The 24,249-nt window shown below is 36.8% G+C and overlaps 1 protein-coding gene across 3 annotated transcripts in view; it reads left to right on the top strand.

Annotated features, from left to right (window-relative positions):
- Vps13a (vacuolar protein sorting 13 homolog A) overlaps positions 1–24,249 on the top strand; it is a 242,970-nt gene that overhangs the window by 50,638 nt on the left and 168,083 nt on the right. For all 3 annotated transcript variants that reach the window (XM_008833348.3, XM_008833350.3, XM_017798222.2), the window contains exons 18-24: positions 4,246–4,432; positions 4,519–4,633; positions 7,302–7,438; positions 9,422–9,554; positions 12,740–12,857; positions 17,533–17,671; positions 23,374–23,458. In XM_008833348.3, coding sequence (XP_008831570.1) covers positions 4,246–4,432; positions 4,519–4,633; positions 7,302–7,438; positions 9,422–9,554; positions 12,740–12,857; positions 17,533–17,671; positions 23,374–23,458 — 914 coding nt within the window. The remainder of the gene's footprint in view (positions 1–4,245; positions 4,433–4,518; positions 4,634–7,301; positions 7,439–9,421; positions 9,555–12,739; positions 12,858–17,532; positions 17,672–23,373; positions 23,459–24,249) is intronic.

Genomic DNA, 24,249 nt, shown 5'->3' with positions numbered 1-24,249 from the left:
CATCTTTAAATTGGGTCACTTGCTTTCCTGATTGTTTTTTTTTTTTTTTTGAGTTCTTTATATATTCTGGATGTTAAACCTCTGTCAGATGTGTCACCTCTGAAGATTTTCTCCCACTCTGTGGGTTTTCTCTTCACTTCCTTGGTTGGTTCTTTTGATGTACAGAAGCTTTTTAAGTTTAATGAGGTCCCACTTTTTGATCCTTGACCTTAATTCCTGAGAAATTAATGTCCTATTTAGAAAGTTCTTTCCTACACCTATATCTTGTAGGTTGCTGCCAATGTTTTCTTCTAACAGTTTCATAGTTTCCAGTTCCACATTGAGGTCTTTTATCCATTTGGAGTTGACTTTTGTGCAAGGTGAAAGAGGGGTTTAGTTTCATTCTTCTACAGGTCGAGATCCAGTTTTGCCAGCACCATTTGGTGAAGATGCCGTCTTTCCTCCAGTGAATGTTCTTGGTTCCTTTGTCAGAGGGCTGAAATTGCATGTACTCATGTTCAGATCTTCCAATTATGTTCCATTGGTCTATGCCCCCCCTCCTTTTTGGCCACTACCATGCTGTTTTTATGACTATACCTCTGTAATACAGATTGAAATCTGGTATAGTAATCCCCCCGCATTGGTCTTTGTGCTAAGGGTTGCTTTGGCTATCCAGGATCTTTTGTGCTTCCATATGAATTTTAGAATTTTTCTTCTTCATTCTGTGAAGAATGTTATGGGGATTTTGATTGGCATTGCATTGATTCCATAAATGGCTTTTGGTAGGATGGTCATTTTCATAATATCAGTTCTTCCAATCCATGAGCGTGGGAGGTCCTCCATCTTCTGGTGTCTTCCTCAATCTATTATCTTTAAAGATTTAAAAATTTTATTGTAGAGATCCTTTAATGTCTTTGGTCAGGTTTATTCTAAGATATTTTTGAGGCTATTGTGATGGGAGGGTTCCCATGTACTTGTTTTCCAATTGTTGTTATTGGTATATAGAAAGGTTACTGATTTTTGTAGATTAATTTTACAACCTGCCACTTTACTGAAAGTGTTAATCATTGTTAGGAGTTTTCTGGTTAAATTTTTGGCATCTCTTAGGTATAATATATCATCTATAAAAAGGGATAATTTGACCTCTTCTTTTCAAAGTGGTACTAAGCTCCCAATTAAAAAAAGCCCAGGCCATTTGTTCTCTTGATCTTAGCCAGTCTGACTGGGGTAAAATGAAATTTTAAGGTGGTTTTAATTTGCATTTCCTTAATTACTAACAATGTTGAGCACTTTTTAAGATGTTTCTCAGCTGTCTTTATTTCTTCTTTTGAGAGCTCTTTGTGTAGATCCTTAGCCCATCTTTAAATTGGGTCACTTGCTTTCCTGATTGTCTACCAGACATTTAAAGATGACCTCCAACCAATACTACTTAAACTATTCAAGATGATAGAAACAGAGGGAGAATTCCATAGAAGGAATTCACAGATGCCTTCTATGAATAGACAGCCTCACTGTAATAACCAAACTAGGTAGAGACACAACCAAAAACGAAAACTATAGACCCATATCTTTAATGAACATAGATGCAAAAATTCTCAACAAAATAACTTGCAGACCGCATATAGATGTACATCAAAAAGATCATTCCTCATGATCAAGTAGGCTTTATTCCAAAGATGCAGGAATAGTTCAATATACATACGTCAGTAAACGTCATCAATCATATGGACTCAGACAAAAAAAAAACCACGTTGTCATCTCAGTCAATGGAGAAAGGCTTTCATGAAAATTCATGCATTCATAATAAAAGTTCTAGAGCAAATTGGACTGGAGGGAATGTACGTCAACATAATTAAAGGTATATATGACAAACCCACAGCCAACATAATTCTAAATGGAAAAAAAAACTGGAAGCATTTCCATTAAATCAAGAACCAGGCAAGGATGTCCACTATCTCCACTCCTTTTCAATATAGTGCTTGAAACTCTTGCTAGAGCAGTAGGACAAGAGAAGGAAATTAAAGGAGCACTAATTGGAAAAGAAGAGGTCAAATAATCCTTTAATTTCCTCTCTTGTTTTACTGTTCTAGCAAGAGTTTCAAGCACTGTATAAAAAAAATTGGAGACAGTGAACAGCCTCCTCTGGTTCCTGATTTTAATGGGAATCCTTCCAGTTTTTCTCCATTTGGAATGGTATTGGCTGTGGGTTTGTTGTATATAGCTTCAATTATGCCAAGCTATGTTCCCTCTAGTCCAATTCCCTCTAGGACTTTTATCATGAGTGCATGTTGAATTTGGACAAAAGCCTTCTCTGCATCTATTGAAAAGGCCATGTGGTTTTTGTCATTTAATCCATTTATGTGCTTGATGACATTTATTGACTTACATATATTGAACCATCCCTGCATCTCTGGAATAAATGCAACTTGATCATGGTGGCTGCATCTCTGGAATAAAGCCGACTTGATCATGGTGGATTATCTTTTTGATGTTCATCTGTGTGTGGTTTGCAAGTATTTTGTGGAGAATTTTTCCATCTCTGTTCATAAACGATAAGGGTTTGTGGTTTTCTTTTTTGGTTATATCTTTACCTGGTTTGGGTGTTAGAGTGATGCTGGCTGCATCAAAGGAATATGGGACTTCTCCCTCTGTTGCTATGTTTTTGAATATTTCAAGTAGTATTGCTTGTAGATCTTTAAATGTCTGGTAGAATTCTGCTCAGAATCCATTTGGATGATGGCCATTTGTATATTTTCATTGGGTTCAGTTTTAAATTAGGATATTTTTCTTTTTCATTTATATTTGTTTTTGTTTATATATTCTGAATACTGGTCTAATCAGGCACATGATTTGTAATTCTATTCTTTAGGTCTAATCAGAACCATGATTGGTCATTATTCTCTCTATTCTTTAGCTTGTTGCCACTTTATTGGTAATGATGTTTGTTGTATACGTTTTGAAGTTTGCTGAAACTGTTGGTTTCATTGATACTGCCATTGTGTTCAGCATTTCATTTAATCATGAACCTCTTTTTTTGTTGTTGTTGTTGTCGGAAATATTTGAATTTATTTAGGCAGAGCTACCAGTTCTCTTAGTCCATATACCAAAACCTCCTCTGCACTGCCTGGGCTCCATAGGAGAGACATCAAACCCTCTTCTTCTAGAGTTACAACTTTCCTTGTTGTATGAACTTAACTGTTTGGTGTGTGTGCATGCACACATGCATATATGCTTACCTTTTCCATATTGAGCTTAGAATTCAGGTAGCAAAATGTTTGAGGGAAAATTAGGGCCCCAGTGTTCTTTAACTGTGACTTCTGGAGGCGTCCTCTCTGTGAATGTGAGGAGAGAAAACCTCAGTCCTCTTGGCAGTGCCTGACCGGAATAGAGCTTTTGTGCATGTAGCTGCGGACTGAGAGATGAGAAATGTCTACTACCTGTCCCTCTTGAGGTAAAACTCCACCATACATAGACTTGGAACTGAGGGAAGAGCGTCCCCCTTCTTAGCTAGGCCAACTTAGTGTAGACCCTTCTGTAGTAAGATGTGGGGCTGGGAGATGATCAGAGCTCTTGTGCCACAAGCTCTCCAGGTTGTTAGTGAATTGTAGTACATTTTCCTAAATAAGCGTTGCCTTTTTCCGTATGCCATTCGGCTGATTTCCAAAAGTGACTTTTCACCAGTTTCATGTTTGATCCATTGGGGAAAACGATGCTGAGCTTTTCACACTGTCATTCTGAAATCCTGCCTGGTGCTTGGTTTTAATTGTTCTTAGATGAGGAAGTCCTTATAAAACTGTGCTACTGCTTTTCAGTTTTTCACTGATTCTGCATTACAGGAATTTATTGATGAAATTTAAACTATCAGTTGAACATACCAAATATTAGCTTACTTTAGCTTTTTTTAAGAGAAAAAAAATTGACGTATGAATATGATTCTTTGTGAAATAATTATTAAAACTCAGAGGAATTGTCTATTTTCTTTTACATCAATTGAATGGAGTTACAAGAAATGCAAAGTAACCTGGAAGATATGCCAAGTAACCTGAGCTTGGTGATGCTTACCTTTTATCCCAGCACTTGGAGACAGAGGCAGTTGGATTCCTGAGATCCAGGCCAGCCTGGTTTACCTAGAGTTCTAGGCCAGCTTGGGACTATAGGGAAACCTTGTTTCAAAAAAAGAAATGAGAAGTAAAATTGTCTTTATGATATTTTATCTTTTTAAAGTTGTATTAATTTCTAATTTCTGTCCTATCTTTTTTCATACAGATTTGAAACCAAAATTGATTCCTTTCATATTACTGGTGTATCAGATGATTCAACAAAACCCCACCTTCTCTCTTCATTGGATGATATGTCTCTCTTTCAAATAATATTTGAGATAAATCCTTTAGATGAAACTGTTGCTCAAAGGTGTATCATAGAAGCTGAACCTTTAGAAATAATATATGATGCTGTAAGCATTTTCTGTATCACCAAATTTCAGTACAATTCCATGTGCTTCGAGTTTGTGCTTCATGTTAATGGTGCTTATTTTAACAGAGGACAGTCAATAGTATAGTGGAATTCTTCAGACCTCCAAAAGACGTGCATCTAACACAGCTCACGTCAGCTACTTTGACAAAACTTGAAGAATTTCGAGATAAGACAGCAACAGGTAAGCAAATGTTTGTAAATTAACTAATACTATTTAGATTTATTTCTAGACTTGGTACTGTTTAATGGAAATTAATTTAGGTATAACAGTGTTTTTTATAATCAAAGCTTGTATTTCATAATCACATTTAATTGAAAATTTTTGTTCAGGTATGTTGTATTTTGGACCTCTGTTTACAATAGTGGTAAGCATTACCATTTTCATTCTTTTAAAATTAATTCCAGAGCTTCATATATTAGGAGGGAAAGGTAAAAATTCTATCTTCTTTCATTCTCTAGAAGAATAAAATTGAGTATTTCTTTCTAAAATATATAAAAGAGTTTAACTAAAAACCATTTGTACTTGGATAGTTCCTTATAGGAATGTTTTAGATAATTTGCAGGGGTGTTTGTTTTGGTGCATAAATACACGTCCGTGTGTGTGCGCGCGCGCACACACACGCACACACGACCTTCTACTTTATTTTTTTGAGACACTGAACTTGGAGCTCACTCATTTGGCTAGACTGGCTATCAAATGAACTCCAGGGTCCACCTGTCCTAGTTTGTTTCTCCATTGCTGTGACAAAACACTCTGACCAATGCCAACTTGGGAAGGAAAGGGTTTATTTTGTTTTACATCTCCCAGGTTCATCATGGAGCCCAGGGTAGGAACTCAGGGCAGGAATCTGGAGGCAGGAGCTGGAGCACAGGCCATGGAAGAACGCTGGTTACTGGCTTGCTTCCTTGGCCCCCACTCAACCTGCTTTCTTACACAAAGCAGGCCACCTGCCCAGGGGTGGCACCACCACAGTGGGCTGGGCCCTGCCACATAACTCAGTAATCAAGAAAATGCCCCATAGACATGACCACAGACCAGTCCAATGGAAGAGAGTCCCCAGTTAGGCTCCCTCAACCCAGGTGTGTCAAGTTGACACTAAAGGTATCCAGCATACCACCTGTCTCTGTGTCTCCCAGTGTTGGCATTACAGACTTGCCCTGTCATGCCTGGATTTTTCACGGGTGACAGGAATTCTAACTCAGGTCCTCATGCTTGAATGGCAGACACTTTGCCAACTGAGTCACCTTTCCCACTGTGTAAATTTAGTAAATAGATATCTTACTGTAGAGATGGTCTGTATGATTTTGTGTAGTGGATTTGTTAGGACTTGCTCTCTCACTCTATATGTTGTTAAAAATAAGTTTTAGAAGTCATATAATTCTAAATAAGTGTTAAATAAGTGTACCTGTCTGTTAGGTCACTCACAGTTATTAGCCATATACTTAAAATTTATGTATGTTGTCTGGGTTTTTGCTTTTCCCTTGTTACCTTGTACTAACAGTTTAGAGAAATTCATGAAAAGTATACTACATCTTTATTTTAATAGCTTTTGTCTTGTATCTATGTAGTTTTGATACAGGGAAAAGGAGTGTTCCCTAGAGTGTTCTTAGTCTAATTCATAAAAAATTTGAGGATGGACTCAAACAGAAGCTTGGACGTTTTGCTAGACGTTAAAGAAAAACCCTCAGAGCAGGCAAGCTAGGAATCGTGGGAAGTGCCTTTAGGAGTTGCATGGAGGGAAGAGGGAAAAAAGCTGTGAAGCCGTGCTAGTTTAGAGCCTGCATGGACGTCAGACACATGGTGGGGAGAGGGGTACTTTCGAGAAAAGGTAAAGAAATACTAGGGCAGCCCAGAGTATTAGTGAAGCACTCTTAGCAAAGGAATAGGAAAAAGCAAAGGCAATAGTACATTTGCTGAAGAATTCAGGAAAGAAGGCAGACTTACAGAAAACCATATGTCTTAGCCAGGTCCAAAAGCACTGCACTAGGAGGCTGGATTCCATGCAGGAAAAGTTCACCGTCTCATTAACCCACTAGGTATGCTGCCCATCTCTTTAGCATGACTTAGGTAAACCCACCTTCCTAGGGGTGGTCCTGTGACCAGGTGATTGTCCAGTGAAACGGGAAAGGCATGTCTTCCAACAGACAGAGAGTTTATTGTTTGAACAGTTAATCTCGTGGGGCTTTTTTGGTACAGGGCTTTTGCTCTAACATTTTCAAGATATCATTGGGTTAGAATTTCTCTTAATGCATTTTCATCTTTGTTATTTATTTGTACCTTTCCTTCCACTCTGTTACAGTCTTATATTCCATTTATAGTTTTAAATTCCTGAATTCCATTCAAGTTCGTGTACAGATGTATCAGTGCAGTAGAAACCAAAATCAAACATTAAAGCCTCAATTTTAGTCTTTTCCTCTGACCTCTTAAAGGTATGGTTACCCCCCACCCCAAAGGTTAGAGAGCTGGTTCTGAGGTTGAGTGCTTACTATTCTTCCAGAGGACCCAGGTTTTCTTCCTAGCTAGTACCCATGCCAGTTGACCCACAATTAATTGTTATTCCAGCTTCAGACACATACATATAAATAAAAATAAAATCTTTTAAAAAAACAAGCAAAACCCCCTAAAACCAATTTTTTTGGGGGAAAGGGATATTCTAATTTTGTTCATAGATTTAATTAGTGGTGTACATATTGCTCAGCATTTGTATTGGAAATTCTTTGCTCTAGATTATTTTAAAATCAGCACTGACTTTACATTAAATTGCATTAACAAGTCATTTCTTTGTTAATTCTCTATTTTTTAAATAAGTTGTGAAAATATTCATTGCAGATTTTTAAATTTTTTATAGGTCTGCTGTATATTATTGAAACACAGAAAGTTCTTGATCTCAGAATTAATGTGAAGGCTTCATATGTTATCGTCCCACAAGATGGAATTTTTAGTCCTACATCAAATCTGCTGCTTTTGGATCTTGGTCATTTAAAGGTATACACTAATAATGATTGATTGGTGGTAAAGCATTTAGGGTGTTTCTTTGTTTAAAATGTGCTTTGTTTTTAGGTAGTATGATTAGTCTTATTGATGTTTACATTTATAGTAGTACTGTGATTTAAGATTTCTTTCTGGTTGGTGAACATAGTGTAGTTTCACTTAATTTGGTGTCACCCCCACTCCCCCATATATCCAAAACCAAAATTTTCATTTGAGCTCTGAGCATCTGGGATAAATTTAATTATATTTATAGGGGCCTGGAAAGATGGCTTGGCTGTAAAAGCACTGGCTGCTCTTGCAGAGCAGGTGGAATTGGCTCCCAGCACCCACATGGTGCCTAACAGCCTGTAACTCCAGCTTCGGGAAAGCTAACCCCCTTCTTCGTGCCTCCATAAGCATTGCACACACAGTGTGCCTACATACATGTGGGCAGAACACTCACACACATAAAACAAAAACAAGAAAATATTTATGGAATTTGAGAGTCCTTCTCAGAGGTTTCCAGCTTTTCAATTTAAATCTTACTAAGTATGTAGAATGGAGACAGTCCTGGAAGTAACCATCTCTCTTTCATCTTTGACATTTTAATAACTATCAGGTAATTCAAATTGACAGAGTGTCTTATATTTGTGTTATTTCCTTATTCCTCTTTAAAACTTTCTTCGTCCTGAAAGTTAAGTCAAAAACAACTTTAAAAAATTTCTAGATCTGAACTGTTCAGTATAATACCCATTAGCTACATGTAACTGTTGAAATTAATGAAAAATAGATAAATGAGAAATGAGAATTCAGTTTCTATTAAATGTTTACTAATCAGAACTGGATGCTGTGTTCAACAGTACAGATTTAGAGTATTTCCATCATCATAAAAGTTCTGTTGGACAGTGCTGCTCAGAATCATTAAATGTAACACTGGGTGTGGTAGAACATGCTTTTAATACCAGCACTGGGGACACAGAGGCGGGCAGAGCTCTCAAATTGAGGCCATCCTGGTCTACATACTGAGTTCCAGGTGGGCTTGGGCTAGGGAGACCCTATTAAAAAAGTAAACAAGATCATTAAATGTAGAATACCTATAACAGTTTGAAGATATTAAATGATGTTTCTGTCTTGATTTTGATATCCCCTTCCTTAAAAAATTGATTCATTATTACTTTGTAGTTGGTAGTTAGGTAGACCAACTGGTTCATAGTTATAATAAGGTTTGCACAGATAGTGATTTATATTTGAGTTTGGTTATGAAATTATTTAAAGTGTAGTGTCTAGTAAGAACATAAGGATGAGAGTGTCTGTCTAGGGGCTGGAGAGATGACTTAGCAGTTAAGAGCACTCGCTGCTCTTGCAGAGGACCCAGGTTCAGTTCTCACCACCCACAATGGGTGATCCACAACCACCTGTAACACCAGCTCTTGGAGATTAAATTCTCTCTTCTGTCTTCTATGGGCATTGAAATCATGTGGTGCATATACAGATAAGTAGACATACACATGAATAAAAATAAAAAATTTAAAGAGTATATGATTTTGTAAAATTAGGTGTATGCACAGTATGTGAACAAAGGGGAAATAAAAATATAACCTGCTGGGAAAGAGATACGTAAGTCCTGTTCTGTATTTTGTAGCCAGCTAAAAATCTGCCATTGTACCAAATTTGTTGCTTGGTTTTCTTGTTAAGAGAAGATTTCTTACTGTATTTTAAGTCATTGTAAAGATACATTATTTTCTAGGACTACCTTGATTCCCCTTTTTTGATATATCTTAAATGTCACTTTATACCTATCTTCATTGCATATCTAGTGGTTAATGACCTTTATGTTTCTGCTTATGCATTTATCTTGACCTATTAAAATTTTATATTATAGATTGAATAATTTTATTTAGAATTTTATTTTAGTTTAAATTAACTAAATAGTCTAAATTAACTAAATTAAACGAACTTTTGCATAGTCTAAATTAACATATTAAAATTAACTTTCAGGTGACAAGTAAAAGTCGTTTGGAATTACCAGATGTGAAACAAGGTGGGGCCAACCTAGAAGAAATTAAGCATAGAGCTTATGATTCTTTTGATATCCAGCTTACCAGCATACAGTTGCTTTATAGTAGAGTGGGTAAGTATGAGAGGCATTAGTGCTTGGCTTAACCAGAGTGAGTAATTAGACTTTTAGACACTTTGAAGATACCTCTAAAGATGTTCCCCATGAATGGTTAGAACTTTCATATGTTTTAGTTAGAATTGACAGTAAATGTTGTCTAGTGAATAAAAATATAGTTGATAGTGAATGTGGAAAACCATAAATGAAATTCCATAGATTCAGAATGGCCATTCATTTAGATGTGTAGGACTGGGCAAGTGTTTGAGTGGCTACCTTAATCTAGCTGTGTGATGTTTTTATTTGTGAATTCATTACAATAAAATAAGGTTATTAAAAAAATACGTGTAGTGGTTTGCAACCAGGAAATTTTGTTCCCCCAAAGATACCTGGCTAAAAATTGTCAGTGTCTGGAAACATTTTTGCTTATCATAGGTAGATAATCAGGGAGGTCGAAGTTAAGGATGGGTAGAAGTTAAAGATGGTCCTAAACAGTGTACAGGCCAGTTCTCGACAACAAATGTTAGTATCTTTATCCCTCATCTTTATCAGTGCTTTCTAACTTTGAACCAAAAATTGATAAATAATGCAAATGAGAATTGGTTTTACATAGTCGGGTAACCAGAAAGGGTTCTGAAGGCTAAAGGCAATCAGTCTAGTGGCTCTGATACAGCTACACAGACTATGGAAGGCCACACTGTCATAGATAAGCTTACCACAAATGTGGTGTACTAGCCTGTGATCCAGTTCTGTTTATTTTTAGGGGAGACAGAGACAGAAATTACTTGATAAGATCCACTGAAGTACTTAGGAGAGACTTTACAGTCAGCCTTCTTTCCATTCTACAGTACTGCTTTTGAGTTCTTCCAGTTTTAATGAACCTTCAAATCATTTCAGCAGTTTACAGGTTATTTTAGATACTTGTATGTGTGTATATGATCACACCAGTTATCCAAGCTAACTGAAAAAAGCAGCAATGAGAAGCCAAAACTAATTATTATTAAAGTTACTAGTTTATATAGGACTGGAATGTTTTCTTTCATGTTTGCTTTAGGATAATGTGCTTGATTTTTGTTTGTATCTTATTCCAGTTGTTGTGAAAGGTGCCCACAAGTTCAGTGGGTGACAACAGTAAATTATTTCAAAAGTCCATAAATCGTCAGGGCATTTTGATATGGTTGAATGATAAATTAACTCACACATTTTTGAAGTTCGTGAGCTGCATTTACCATTTAAGCTGTTAAAATGCTTTGTGAAAAAACTTAAATTCAACATTGTTATTGTCTGAAGATTATTAGAATTTTTTGGAGCTGTTTTTGACAAATTATTTTTAAATAAAATTTTTTAACACTATGATTACTTAATATAATGGTTAGAAAATCAAGAAGTACTGAAACACATGCTTCAAAGTATATGTCTTTTAGGGCTGGCAACATAGCTCAGCAATTAAAGTGATTGCAGCACAAGCCTGACAACCTAAATTTAATCCCCAGAGCCCATATAAAGGTGGAAGGAGAGAACAAACTCCATAGCCTTGAACTCACAGAGGTCCACCTGCTTCTACCTTTCAAGTGCCTTTGCATTTCCAGCTTAGTATTGTGGTTTTTGTTTTTGGTTTTGTTGTTTCGTTTTTTGAGGCAGAGAGTTGCTGTGTAGTCTAGGCTGGTATTGACCTTGAAGTCCTCCTGATTGAGTTATTGAGTACTACTGTCATAGTGCTGTGCCGTCATAATTGGCTTTGATTTATAGTTCCCTCCTTCTCTCTCTCTCTTCCCCTTTCCCTTCCCTCTTGCCTCCCCTCCTTTTCTCTTTCCCTCCCTTCCTTCCTTAGTTTGAGGCAGGCTCTCCTGTACCTCAGACTGACTTTAAACTTGCTGTATAGTCAAGGATGACTTTGAACTCCTTATCTTCCTGCTTCCACCTCCTGAGTGCTGGAATTATAGGCATTCATCCCCCTTTCTTTATAGTGCTTGGTCTATGCAGGACCTCGAGTCTGCCAGGCGAGCACCTCTACTAATTGAGCTATATCCCAGCCTGATTTATAGTTTTCTATCCTTATATTATTTCTTTTATCAATAATGTTTTGACATATGAATTTATGATTTTTGATGGCTATATTACCCCCTCCTCTCTCTCTGTATATGTGTTTATGTTCATGTATGTATATGGAGGCCAGAGTTCCACCTTGGATGTTATTTCTCAGGTGCTGTCTATTCTTATTTTATATGTATGAGTGGTTTGCCTACATGAATGTAAGTGCAGCTGTGTCATGGAGTTCAGAAGAGGGCATCGAATTCCCCTGGAATTGGAGTTACAGATGATTGTTAACTGCCATGTAGGTGATGGGAACTAAACCCAGGTCCTCTGCAAGAGCAGTCAGTGCTCTTAACTGCAGACCATCTCTGTAGTGTTCCCTCCCTCCCTCCCGAGGCTTGCTGATTAGGCTAGGCTGTCCTGAAATACCAGTGAGTACCAGGAATCTACTTGCTTCAGTCATCCTAATCCTGGGATTACAAGCATGTGCAATATGCCTGGTTGTTTTTTTGTTTTTTTAACGAGTACTGAGGATTTAACTCAGGTACTTATCCTTGAAGGGCAAGCACTTTACAAATTGAGTTCTCCTGGCTATATTATGTTCTAAGGCTATAAATTATCTCCTTACTGAACATGTATATGGCTTGTAACACTGCAGCAAATGTTTCAGGTCATATATTTTGTAGGTCTGCATATGAATTTCAACTATAGTCTTAGGACATTCACATAGGAAAGTTTAAGTTCTGAGTTCCAGTTTTCTAAAATGAAATGATATAAATCACGGTGAACACTGAAGTTTAAACGTTGCCTAGAACAGTGCTATTTATGTTTTGAACAAATGGACACGTTTATTATTTAATATTAAGAGTCATACGTGTTCCTGCCTCTTCCATTGCCCTATAGTCCTGTCATTTTGGGGGTAGAATATCTGGTTTGTATGTTGATTCTCAATGAATGCGCAGTAGATTTGATTAAAACTGATGATTTTTAAAAAATAAGCTTTTGTGTTTGTGTGTGTCTGTGTGTCCAGTAGAGCATAATCTTGTGAAACAGCATAAGAAAAATAATGGAAAGGTAAAGAACTTGCTGATTATACTTTAAATAATTTTACATTTTGTATGTTATACAAATTATCCTAATATTAAACATGAACTATTTTCTATAATTAGGTGATAATTGGAAGGAAGCACGAAAACTCAATGTATCTGCACAGCATATTTTGGTACCTATGCATGTCAATGTGGAGCTCTCCAAAGCCATAGTTTTCATGGATATCAAGATGCCTAAGTATGTATTATCTATTTCATATAACTGTAGATTTTCTCAGTAAAAATGTAAGAAATACTGTATTTCATTGAAATTTTTATTAAAAAATATGTATATTATTTTGCCACAAAGCTGTTTTTAGGTGTGGTTCAGTGGCTTGTGAATAAATTCACATTATCGTGCAACTGTCACCACCATCCACCTCTAGAACGTTTATCGCCTTTCAAACTGCAGCTCTTTACCCATTAAACTGCTGTTGCTACACTCCATTCTGTCTGCTTTAGTGTCTGGCTGCCAGACCCCTTTTACACTTTATCTTTATGAATTTGACAAGTTTAGGTACTTGATAAAATAGAATCATATAATATTTGTACTTTCTCAAATATTTGGTTGTTCTCAAGGGTCATCTATGAAGTATATGGCCATTAGTGTTTCTAGTCCTCTTTACAAAAATTCTTTTTTAATTTATCCCGTCTGGTTCTATCCATTCTTGAAAGTGGGGTATCAAAGTATCCAACTATTGCTAAGAGAGTGTTGTATTTCTTCCCCTTAATTCTGTCAATATTGAATTTGTTGAACTCAGATGTTTGGTGTTATATGTATGTTTCTAATTTTTAACATCTTTTTCTTAATTTTATCTTCTTATTTCATAGATAGTGGTTTTTTGTTTATTTTAATCCTCTGTATTTGTGCTATTTGATTTGTTATCTATTTTGACTGATACTACACCCATCCCTCCTCTCTTTCAGTGATTATATGGCATATCTATTTGCATTCTTTTTTTGATGGATTCATTTTCTTTAAAATGAGTCTCCTGTTGATAGCATATAATCGGAGCCTGTTTTATCCATTCTGTCACTGATGTATTTTGGTTGGGAAGTTTTAAATATTTTGTGTCTACCCACTAATAGGAAAGTCTTAGGGTTCAGATAGCCCCGCCCCCTCACCAAGAGGGCCTCAGGGTTCCTCAAGTCCCTGAGAAAAGCACCTTGGTCTTTGAAGTCAAAAGCAGACTTTTCTCCACAGTTTGGCCAATACAGCAGGCTTCCCCTTTGATCTCTAAAGGGGGCAGGTTTTAACAGTGCCTCTCTCCTGCTTTCCCCACCCCCCTAATCTTTAAAAAATATATCTTCCTGCCTTCTGCACCTCCCAGAAGCCTCCCCTTATAAAAGACCCCAGCTCATGACCCGGGGTCAGACATTTTCCCTACCCAGAAGGCAGTCTGTCCCATGTGTTCCTTTGCTAATGAACTCTACTCCGCTGGACTTTTGTCTGTGTCCTAGTGCTTTCTCTCGATCAACAGGATTCATCCATCGCCTACTGCATCTATTGGAAAGGATTTAACTTTTATTGGCTTATTTGCTTTCTCTATGTCTTATATCTTATAGCTTGTTTTGTCTCTCATTTCCTCTGTCTGTTTTCCTTTGTGTTTAATATTTGTTGTTACATGTTTTGATTACTTTCTCATTTCCATTTTTCTATATTTTGTACATACTTTGGTTACCGTGGACATTATAATATGTCCCTCAAGTTTTTACAGACTACTTAAAATGTTACCATCTTTAGTCCCAATTGCATGCAAAAACTTACTTTTTCTGAACTCATTATTTAGACAGTTATATTTGTTTGTGTTTTAAATTCTTTAGAAAATGAAACATTTTCGTAAACTGAATTTAAAATAATACTTGCATTATATTTGCCCTTGCATTTATCTATGCTGTGATCTTAGTATGTAATTGTTAGCTGAAGTTATGAACCCAGGACCATTAAGTAGAGAGGTCTTCCAAACTAGACCAGATCATTTAGCTGGTGGTTCTGCTTTCTGTTGCTGTGATAAAACACTGACCAAAACCAACTTGGGGAAGAAAGGGTTTATTTCATCTTAAACTTTGTAGTCCACAATTGGTGGAATTTGAGGCAGGAACTGAAGCAGAGACCGTGAAGGATAGCTCCTTTCCCTGTCTTGCTCAGCTACCTTATACAGCCCAGGCCCCTGCACAGGGGTGTCGCCACCCACATTGGACTGGGCTGCTCTGTATCAATTAGCAATCTTGAGAGATGACTCAGGGATAAAGAGCACCTCTTCGAGAGGATCAGGGTTCAGGTTCCAGCACCCATGTGGTGGCTAATAGCCATCTGTATCTCCAGTTCCAGGAGGTTCCCTCTTTTGACCTCCAGTGGCATGCATGACATGGGTGAACTTATATCCATGCAGGCAAAACACTAATACACATAAAATAAAAATAAATAAATTTTAAAAGAAAAAAAAATGCCCTGTAAACATGCCTAAGGCCCCAATTGAGGTTCCCCTTTCCCAGATGACTCTAGTTTCTATCACGTTGACCAAAACTAAGCAGCACTCTGATTTTGAATAGTGTCTATTCTTTTTTTCTTTTCCTTTCATCTTTAGATACGGCTTGCTTCTAGGGGAAGGCTTAAATTCTTCTTCATCTTCCTATGTGTGCCCTGCATGTTTACTCTTGTCCGATATTTCTTATAAAGTTTTTAGTTTGTGCTAATGAGCAGATGTGTATGTGACTTTGTGTTAACATAACAGTTTAGCTTGATTTTCTTTTTATTAGTATAGTTTGTGTTTCTTCTTTTCTTGGTTAGTATGCTGTAATCAAGGACATTCAGGGTACCAGGAAAAGAGAAGGGATAGTCCTTTGAGATATGAAAAGGGCAGCTTATCTTGTGTGGGGCTTGCTTTCTCAGTGTATGAGTATAGTGAGTATGTGTACTAGCAATAGCATAGCAAGAATTAAAATAGCTGTTTAAAAGATCCATATATATTGACAACAGCTATAGGCCAGAAATGATTTAGGAAGAAGAAATGGGAAGTTAATTGGTTTCTATTTTTAAATGTAATGACCCTGGTAAAGAGAATATAATATAGAATCCTGAACTGTACAAATGTCAGGGAGCCTTCTTTTGTTGTTATAGCTAGACAAGTTTAAGACAAATAAAAGGAAGCCTTTATGTGGTAGGTAATATTTTGATGCCTGGCTTCTTGGATTGTATACCTTGCATATTTTAAGAAAGGGAAGCATTTTGATGCATTAATTGAACCAATTTGCAATTGTGTAACTAAGCTAAACAGTGGTATGTGGGATTAATTGCAAGTATTAGGCTATTAGAAATAGAGCTTATGATTTTTCTGAAGGAATCCAGGTACATTTTCAAAAGGAAAAATGTAGCAGTCAGCGTGTGTAATTTGAAAGAGTAAATTTTAGGAAAAATGCAGGGATGAAAAAGTAAGTAAAAGCATTCTGTATGAGGTCCATATCTTCTAAATTCTTTCTGTCTGTGTGCACGTTTGTACACGTGTTCATACATGTATGTGGAAGCCAGAGGTTGACATTATATGTCTTCTATCACTCTTTACCTTGTTTCTGGATACTGAATCCAAAGCCCATTGATTAGCTAGACTGACTGACTAGGGAGCTCCAGAGATGTGTCTGTCTACTTCCCCCAACCCATGTGTTAGGTTTATGGGCAAGCAGCACCATCTACTTTTTATATTTGTGCCGGGGTCTCATCTTAGGTCCTCATGCTTGTGCAGTTGGCTCTTCATAGCAAAGCCATTTCTTCAAGCCTTTTGTTTTGTGTTTTTTAAAAAAAAATTTTTTTTAACATTTATTTTTATTTTGTGTGTGTGGTATGTATGTGTGGGCTTGGGAGTGCATGTGCCATGGTGGACATATGGAGGTGAGAGGACAACTTGAGGGACTCAGTTCTCTCCTTCAACCATGTGGGTTCAGGGATCAAACTCAGGGCATCTGGCTTGGCTGCAAGCACCTCTAGCTGCAGAGATATCTCTGGAGCTCCAGCTCCTCTTTAACTCTTGCATCTGCAAGCAAAGGAGGCTGCCAAGACAGTTAAAAGAATAACAAAATACTCAGGTTTGGTTTTGAATTCCTGTTTTGTTCATATAATCTCTTAAGTTATTTGAACTTGGTAAGCTTGAGTTTTCTTGTAGGAACCTTGTGCATATGAGAACTTCGAGCAGTAGGGGATAGAAATATGTTGTATTCCTTCTAGGTTATGTGAACTCCTTACAGTGATGGCATATAAAATACTACAGTGCTAGTCACAGAATACATATTTGGTAATTAATAATTGCCTTCTATATTTGGCAAACAGTAGAGAGACAATAAATGAAATAATAGTGGAAAATAAACCTCTTTAAAGTAGTGAGGCTGGTCCATCTAAGGTTTATAAGGTAAGCTGGAAATTGTAGTAATTTTGAGTTCTTAAAATAGCATTTGAGAGGTTAAATAGATGACTCAACATTTAAGAGCACTTCCTGCTCTTCCTGAGGACCGGGGTTTCTTTCCTAGCACCCACATGGCTGCTGACAGCTTTCTGTAACTTCATTTCCAGAGGATCCCGCTCCTTCTTCTGCCTCTGCTGACGCTACATGCACATGCTGCACTTACATATATGCAGCAACACTCATGCACATAAAATTTTAAGAAATTAAAAACATCTGATTAAATTTGTTGAATTTAAGGGATTCAGTCTTTGTTTTCTCTTTTTTGTTTGTTTGGTTTGGTTTTTTGAGGGATGCCATGGTTGGTAGTCATTGAACCCTATACCACTGAGCTATATTCCTAGTCCCAGACTTCTTTTTAAATTAGTGCATTTAAATCAGAATGATATTTACACTGTAGTGATTCTTATCTTTTAAAAATAGATTCAAGATTTCTGGAAAGTTACCTCTTGTTTCTTTACGAATCTCGGATAAAAAACTGCAAGGGATTATAGAATTGTTTGAAAGCATTCCAACCCCTGAACCTGCAACTGATGTATCTGTCCCTGTCAAATCATTTCAGGTAATGTTATTTAGAATTTCAGAACTAATGAATGGAAAGTTCAAAATTAGTATTTGAAATAACCACAGGAATTTAAAGTGAAACAATATGCAGTTGTTTTAATTTTTATTGGACCTAATTTTCAACATACTTGTGTGGTTTATCATCTTTCCCTGAGATTGATATTTATTAGGAATCTTTAAAATGATGAAAAATGCTTATTGAACTTCCTCGCACATATATTTGGCTATACATCTATCCATTAAGTAAATTCTTAGAAGTGAAGTTATTGAGGAAAAGTATATAAATTTTAAATTTTGCTAAAGTTTCTCAATAAGTTGAGAATTTATAGTTAATAAATAACAGTAACACAAATATCTTTTTCTCTGTTCTGATTAATCTTGAGTATTAGCAGTTGTTAACATTTTATTCATAGAAAATGTCTTATGGTTTTAATTTGTTTCTTCATAGGAGTGTATTTGCCTAAGTTTAATGCCTGCTTGAATTTCACTTTTTAAAAACACTCTCCCATTTTGTAGATTCTATTACATTATGATTTTCCAATTATGGAAATTATGTTGGTCATTTGAAATTACCTTTTTGTATTGACCTTTATTGCATATAATCATTTATTTTTGCTATGCATGAGGCTTTCATCTTTTATATACAGTTATTTTACCACACCTTTGTGATTTCTTGGTTGTGTATTATATGACTTTTCTCTAAGATACTTTCAAAAAGAAAACATCAAATCACATTTTTCTTTTCTTTTTCTGTGTTCTTTATACATGATTAAATTATCTTTTAAAATAATCTAAAATTTAAAAAAAATTGCAAAGGTGAAGCCACAAATGATGATGTAAGGAGCCAGTTATATAGGAGATCTAGCAAAGGTAATTGATAATGATGGCTACACAAAACAGATTTCTGCTGTGTAATACACATCCTTACATTGGAAGAAGCTGTCATCTAGAACTTTGATAGGTAGAGCAAAGTCTCAAAGTTTCGAAGGACATAGTTGCTCCCTTGTTAGGGGCACATGTAGCTGGTAACTGGGAAGTTGAAGCTGATGTGCCTTTTCCTTCCCAAAACTTGTAGGCCCTAAGCATTAGACTAATTCTACTTTGCCTCTCTTCTGAAAATGGAATAGCAAGGTGTGGATGATAACACAAGTATTTATAAAAAGGCTAAGTTTTCAGCTGGATTTGGCAGCAGTCATCTGAGTCACAACAGCCACAATTACCTGTAAGTCACTGCCTGACAATTTTGGTGGTTAGCTTGACATATAAACCATGTTCATTTCAATTTTGATAAAAAACACTTTTGTCTGCTGACTGTATAATCTAACTTCCCTCTGATCCAAGATAGTGAATGACTATGACTGTACCTGAATTAGCATACCAAAGCACTGAAAGTTGGCATTCCTATTCATATCCTCACTGGAAACAGGGAGAATTAAGAATTATGCTTAATAATGTGTGTATGAGATTTTTTGGCCTAGGGATTCTTGATAGTGGGTGAATCCAATTTTGTGATTCCCCAGTTTATGATGGAGAGACTGTTTGGATAGGGGTAGGCTTGGCTGGGGAACATAATTCCCTGAGAGAGCTGAAGGAACAATCTGTGAAGAGTTTGGGCCCTCTCTTAAAACTAATGCCAAGAATCAGGCTGATTCAGCTATAACCATAATGTGACTTAGAAAAGCCATAGCCATCAATATGATTAAAATTTAGATTGCTTTTTTAAATTAGGAAGCCATAGAAAAACATACATTGTAATCCCCTTTTCTGCAGTTTAGAAGAAGTTGTATTCTTTAGAAAATCTTTTATAGGAGGTTAAATGCAAACAGCCAAGTCAAGGTGAGACTGGAGAAGAAGCTACATAGTTTTTTATAGGTCAGATATATTAACAGTATTGGGGAAGATTCATATACATTATTATTTTATTTTGTTCTTGAGATGGGGGTTGCATTCCATCCCTGACTAGCTTGAAACTCAAAGTGATCTTCCTGCTTCTGCCTCTTGAGTCAGATGTGCTGTTTTTTTAAACTTCATTATGTTTTTTAATTTTTCTCTGAAAATTATTTTTACTAAAATAGTACTAAAAATTAAAATAACAGTGTAAGCTTTTCAAATCTAGAGGCCTTAACATTGGGACTTGGGATGGTGGTTTCTCAACAGTGTCCTGGAGGTGGTTTCCTGGTTTAGTAAATGCTAAGGTAATGTATGACTTAGAATTTATACAGGATACAAATCCTTATAAGTGAGTATGTATCCAGACATAACTGCAGGAACCAGGGAAATGAAAAGGAACCAGGGAGGTAAAGGAAAAGAAATAATCTGAAAGAGAAGAAAAGTAGGAAACAGGCCTTAATAAGGGAGAAAGGGATAAAAATTGGGTTGGTTTAAGGGAGAGGGGAGGAAGGGTTATATAAGGAACCTTGAGGATAAAGGGAAAGAAGGTAGAACCACAGGAGAAGGGTATTATTAAGGGAGAAATGGGAAAAATGGGGGCACTTTAAATGGGGAAACCATGGTGGAAGGGTTAGACAATGCGAGAGATAAATAATGCCTCACTAATTTAAAAAAAAAAAAAAACTAGAGGGAATCATATTAGTCCAACAATCTACTGACAAATTATACCTACTTCTAGCTCAAGGAACATAATATAGGTCTAGTCAAGGTTTATCTGAGAACTTTTGGTCTTTCCCCAAGCTTTATCTATATAGCACATGGTAATTAAAAGTACCAGACTGGATGTTTAACAGCCATACTTTGAGGCCTATACTAATTTGGTCAGAGGGACATAAAGGACAGTTTTTGCTCCTTGCTCTCCAAGTCGACTAAGTTCCAGGGGACCATGGAACATCCCTCAGAATGTCCTGTAACTGTAGTGAGTCACCTGTCCTCTTGATCAAGGAGGCCATGGAGACCCCACCAGATGGACGTGAATCAGTGTCCAGTCTACAAAGAGGAGGGTCAACACAGAGAAAACATTTCCTCTGTGCTTCCAAGCAAAGACAGCCATGGTCGAGCAGGACCTTTGACTTATCTTCACATAGGTGGAACTGGTAGAGGAAAGGAACCAGGGGCTCCTCCTAAGCCCATGTGACCCCTGAGGAACCGATCCTCAAATGACCTTAAGAGTAAAAATAAGTTGGTTTATCTGGGCCGATTGCATGTTTCCCATACTGGTGTTTCCTTTTCTTAAACACCGAAAGGGAAAGTATAACCAAAGATTAAAGGGACCAGTATAATTCTTTTAAGTAAGAGTCCATGTGTATAGCTAAAGGCTACATAACAAGAAACAATGCCAGACAGGAGAGACCTTCTTTTGAGTTGTTGGCCAGGGTGGCCCAAGAGACTCCCAGATAGTAACCTAGCATAGAACTGGGAAAATGAACAGCAGACCCCAATCTTACCTAAAGGAATATTGGCAGTAGTTTGCTGCTAGATGAGGAAGAGCAGATCTTCCTAAAACAAGGAACTAAAGATAGGCTGACTACACTCAGCAGATGGATAAGCACTGGGGAACAGCTGGAGGCACTGACAACACAGTGGACAATAACAGAGATGACAGAGTATATGGGCTCCAGCAGAGTGTGGGGGTGTGGGAGGGTGTCACTTGGGATGTGGGTATATAGATGAATAAGATTGTTTGGGATGTTCTGTATGAAATACGCACAAAAAAATCAATCAGTAGAAAAAGTTGTATTCGAGGAAGAAGCATAAAAATCTGCTTCATGTTAATTAGTAGTTCTGAAAAACATTACCATTGAAATCTACCTGATGACTTTATATCCATGCTCAGATGTCAAGGGTCTCAGAAAGTAGCTGACTATGACTAGTAATAATGAGATATATAGAGATTGGAGATGCATATGCAAGCTTCTAAGTGTTAGTTGCATTAAAAATGAGTTTTTCTGTATGAAACAGTATATTTTAACAATGAAATGCAGATCTTTTTTAAAAGTTAAAACCTCATTCAATTTTATGTTTTATAGGTTTTATACTGAGCACAATATTATATAACTGTATTAATTCAACTGTAAACCTAAAAATTTACAGCCAGTTTTGAAAGAGATGCATCTTAGCTCTGGAAATTGTTATTGAATATGTCAAAGCTGTGTGATAATGAAATGCTTCTTCTAATTATATAGTTATTAAATAAATAATTTAAAAAATTTATAAGGTTAAAAAAAGAATTTGTATAGGTTACCAAAAAGGTTGTTATAATTTATATTTAGCATTACGATTTTGACACAGAAACACAATTCTCACCTCAAAGGGGAGTCAAAAAAGTGTGACCACGGCCTGGGAACACAGAGTCTGGTTACTGCAAATTCCATGTTCCCTTGTGGAAGCAGTTTCATGAAGTTTTTTTTTTAGTAACAGAACGAAGAAAAGTGATAAAATAAGAAGTTTCTCAAATACATTTTTGGAAACATTACATAGGTAGTTATAACACAAGAAATCTTAGCTATAGGCTCCACAATACTCTCTGATGGCACTCAGCCTTTTGTTTGGTGGGAGCTAGGGGCTTCGTTAATACATTCCAAAAGTTTTTTATCTGTTAGTCACTGATTAAGTCAGAAACAGAGGTGGACAAGAAGTGGCTATTTGGGGGCTAAAGGTTGTCCAAGATAAATTGTAAATGGGCTCTGGATCTACAACATCTAAATGCTCCACATTCATTAAAGTGCTACAGTGCAGGAAGTTCATTCCAAGATGCAGGTTTTTTTCTGGGAACTTTAATTCACAATGATTATAAAAATTCTTAGAAAATACTGTACTTGGTTATATACAACTATTTTTATGCAAGTATATAATGTCCTTTGAGCATGTTACATCCATAAAATCACTCTGTTTCCCTCCTTTCTTTTTTACGCAGGGTCTCATGTAGCCCAGGCTGGCCTCAAACTCAGTATGTAACCAAGGATGACCTAGACTTCTGATCTTCCTGCCTCCACCTTTTCAAATTCTAGGATTATAGGTGTGAGCTACCTTACCCAGTTATGTGTTGCTAGGTGTTAGAAAACGTTAGCTCTAACATGCGGTGACATGAGAATGAGAGACCGACCTCAGCAGGAGCCGATTTGTTCTTTATTAAGAACATTTTTTCTGCAGGATAGAAACTGCAAGCTGAGGCAAGGTTGGTCTGGGTCTTTAAGGAAATTAAAGGGGAAATGGCATCTTTCAGCAGCTCTGGGTTTTTTTGTGGTGTGAAGTTTGCGGACAGTAAGTGTTGGCATTTGTGTTCCTCAGTGCAGTGTCCCAGTTGGGGTTTTTCAACTTAGCTTGGGACTGTCCAAGTTGAGACATTATCCTTCACTGGGGATCAAATCCAGGACTTCATGCTTCCTAGGCAAGCATTCTACCAACTGAGGTACATCCCTAGCTTACTTAAAGGCCCTTCTTTAAGTTTCCTTTTTTTTTGGTTTTTTTGAGACAGGGCCTCCCTGTAGCCCACCTGGTTTGGAACTTGCTGTGCAGACCAGGCTGGCCTTGATCTCAGAGATCCTCCTGCCTCTGCCTCCCAAGTGCTGGACTAAAGGCATGCGCCACCATGCCTGACTCCAACTTTACATGGTATAATGATTTTTCCAACTTTAACCCTAATTTCTTCTTGAATAGTTCGAATTAAGTGGCTTTTTGTCAAAATAATCATATAATTTTAAATAAAAGATATTTTTTTCTAACTGATAGTGAATTATTTTCTTTCAGATTCAAGCATCTACTTCTTTGCCAGTATCACAGATTTCTCAGAAAATAATACCATTCTTGGAACAGCCTTCTGTTACTGAAGATGGTAAAATGAATCTGCTTAAGGAAAATTTCCCTACTGTGTATATAATTAAAATGCTTTGCATTTTGAGGCATATTGCCTTCACACAATCTCTTTGTTTTCTGTAACAAGAGATTAATCAGAGGAAATCAACAGATTTAGTAAATTTTTTATGTTGTCTACATGGGAGATGCTTAGAGATGAGTAATTCCAAAGGGTGATTAAAACTTGGGTTTATATACCAGTTTGAGGTGAGAAAAGGAAAAAGACTTGGGCTTCTAGGCTGAGAGAGGCAAGTTGTAGAAAGATAACCAAGACAAGCTATGACAAGCAGGGGTAAAGGTTATCATGCAGAATAAAGCCTGCTTCAAGGGTTCCTTTGATAAATTGCTTTGTGAGAATTATTCTTATTGTACAGAGAAGGAGGCAGGATTACAAAGGTAAATTTCCTTTGTAATGTAAGGTATAAATTTTAGCAACCCTTATAAAATGTAAACTTACATTTTATCTTAGAGCTGCTTCTGTGCTGTTTTTATTTTTTTAATTTTAATTATTTTCATTTTTTTATGAGTGTATTGGCTGCATGCGAGTGCACGCATGTCTGGCAGTGCCATGGAGGTCAGAAGAGGGCGACAGATCCCCCGGAACTGGAGTTAAGGAATGTTCTTAGCTGCCATGTGGGTGCTGGGAATTGAACCCAGGTCCTTTGCATGAGCACTCAGTGCTTTTAACCGCTGAGTCATCTCTCCAGCCCCTGTGCTGTTTTTTGTTTCTTGTTTTTTTTTTTGGGCTTTTCAAGACAGGGTCTCCCTGTA

This window comes from Nannospalax galili, unplaced genomic scaffold (assembly GCF_000622305.1).
Source record: "Nannospalax galili isolate Female #2095 unplaced genomic scaffold, S.galili_v1.0 scaffold1296, whole genome shotgun sequence".
Lineage (NCBI taxonomy): Eukaryota > Metazoa > Chordata > Mammalia > Rodentia > Spalacidae > Nannospalax > Nannospalax galili.
This window is presented reverse-complemented; position numbering and strand designations above follow the sequence as displayed.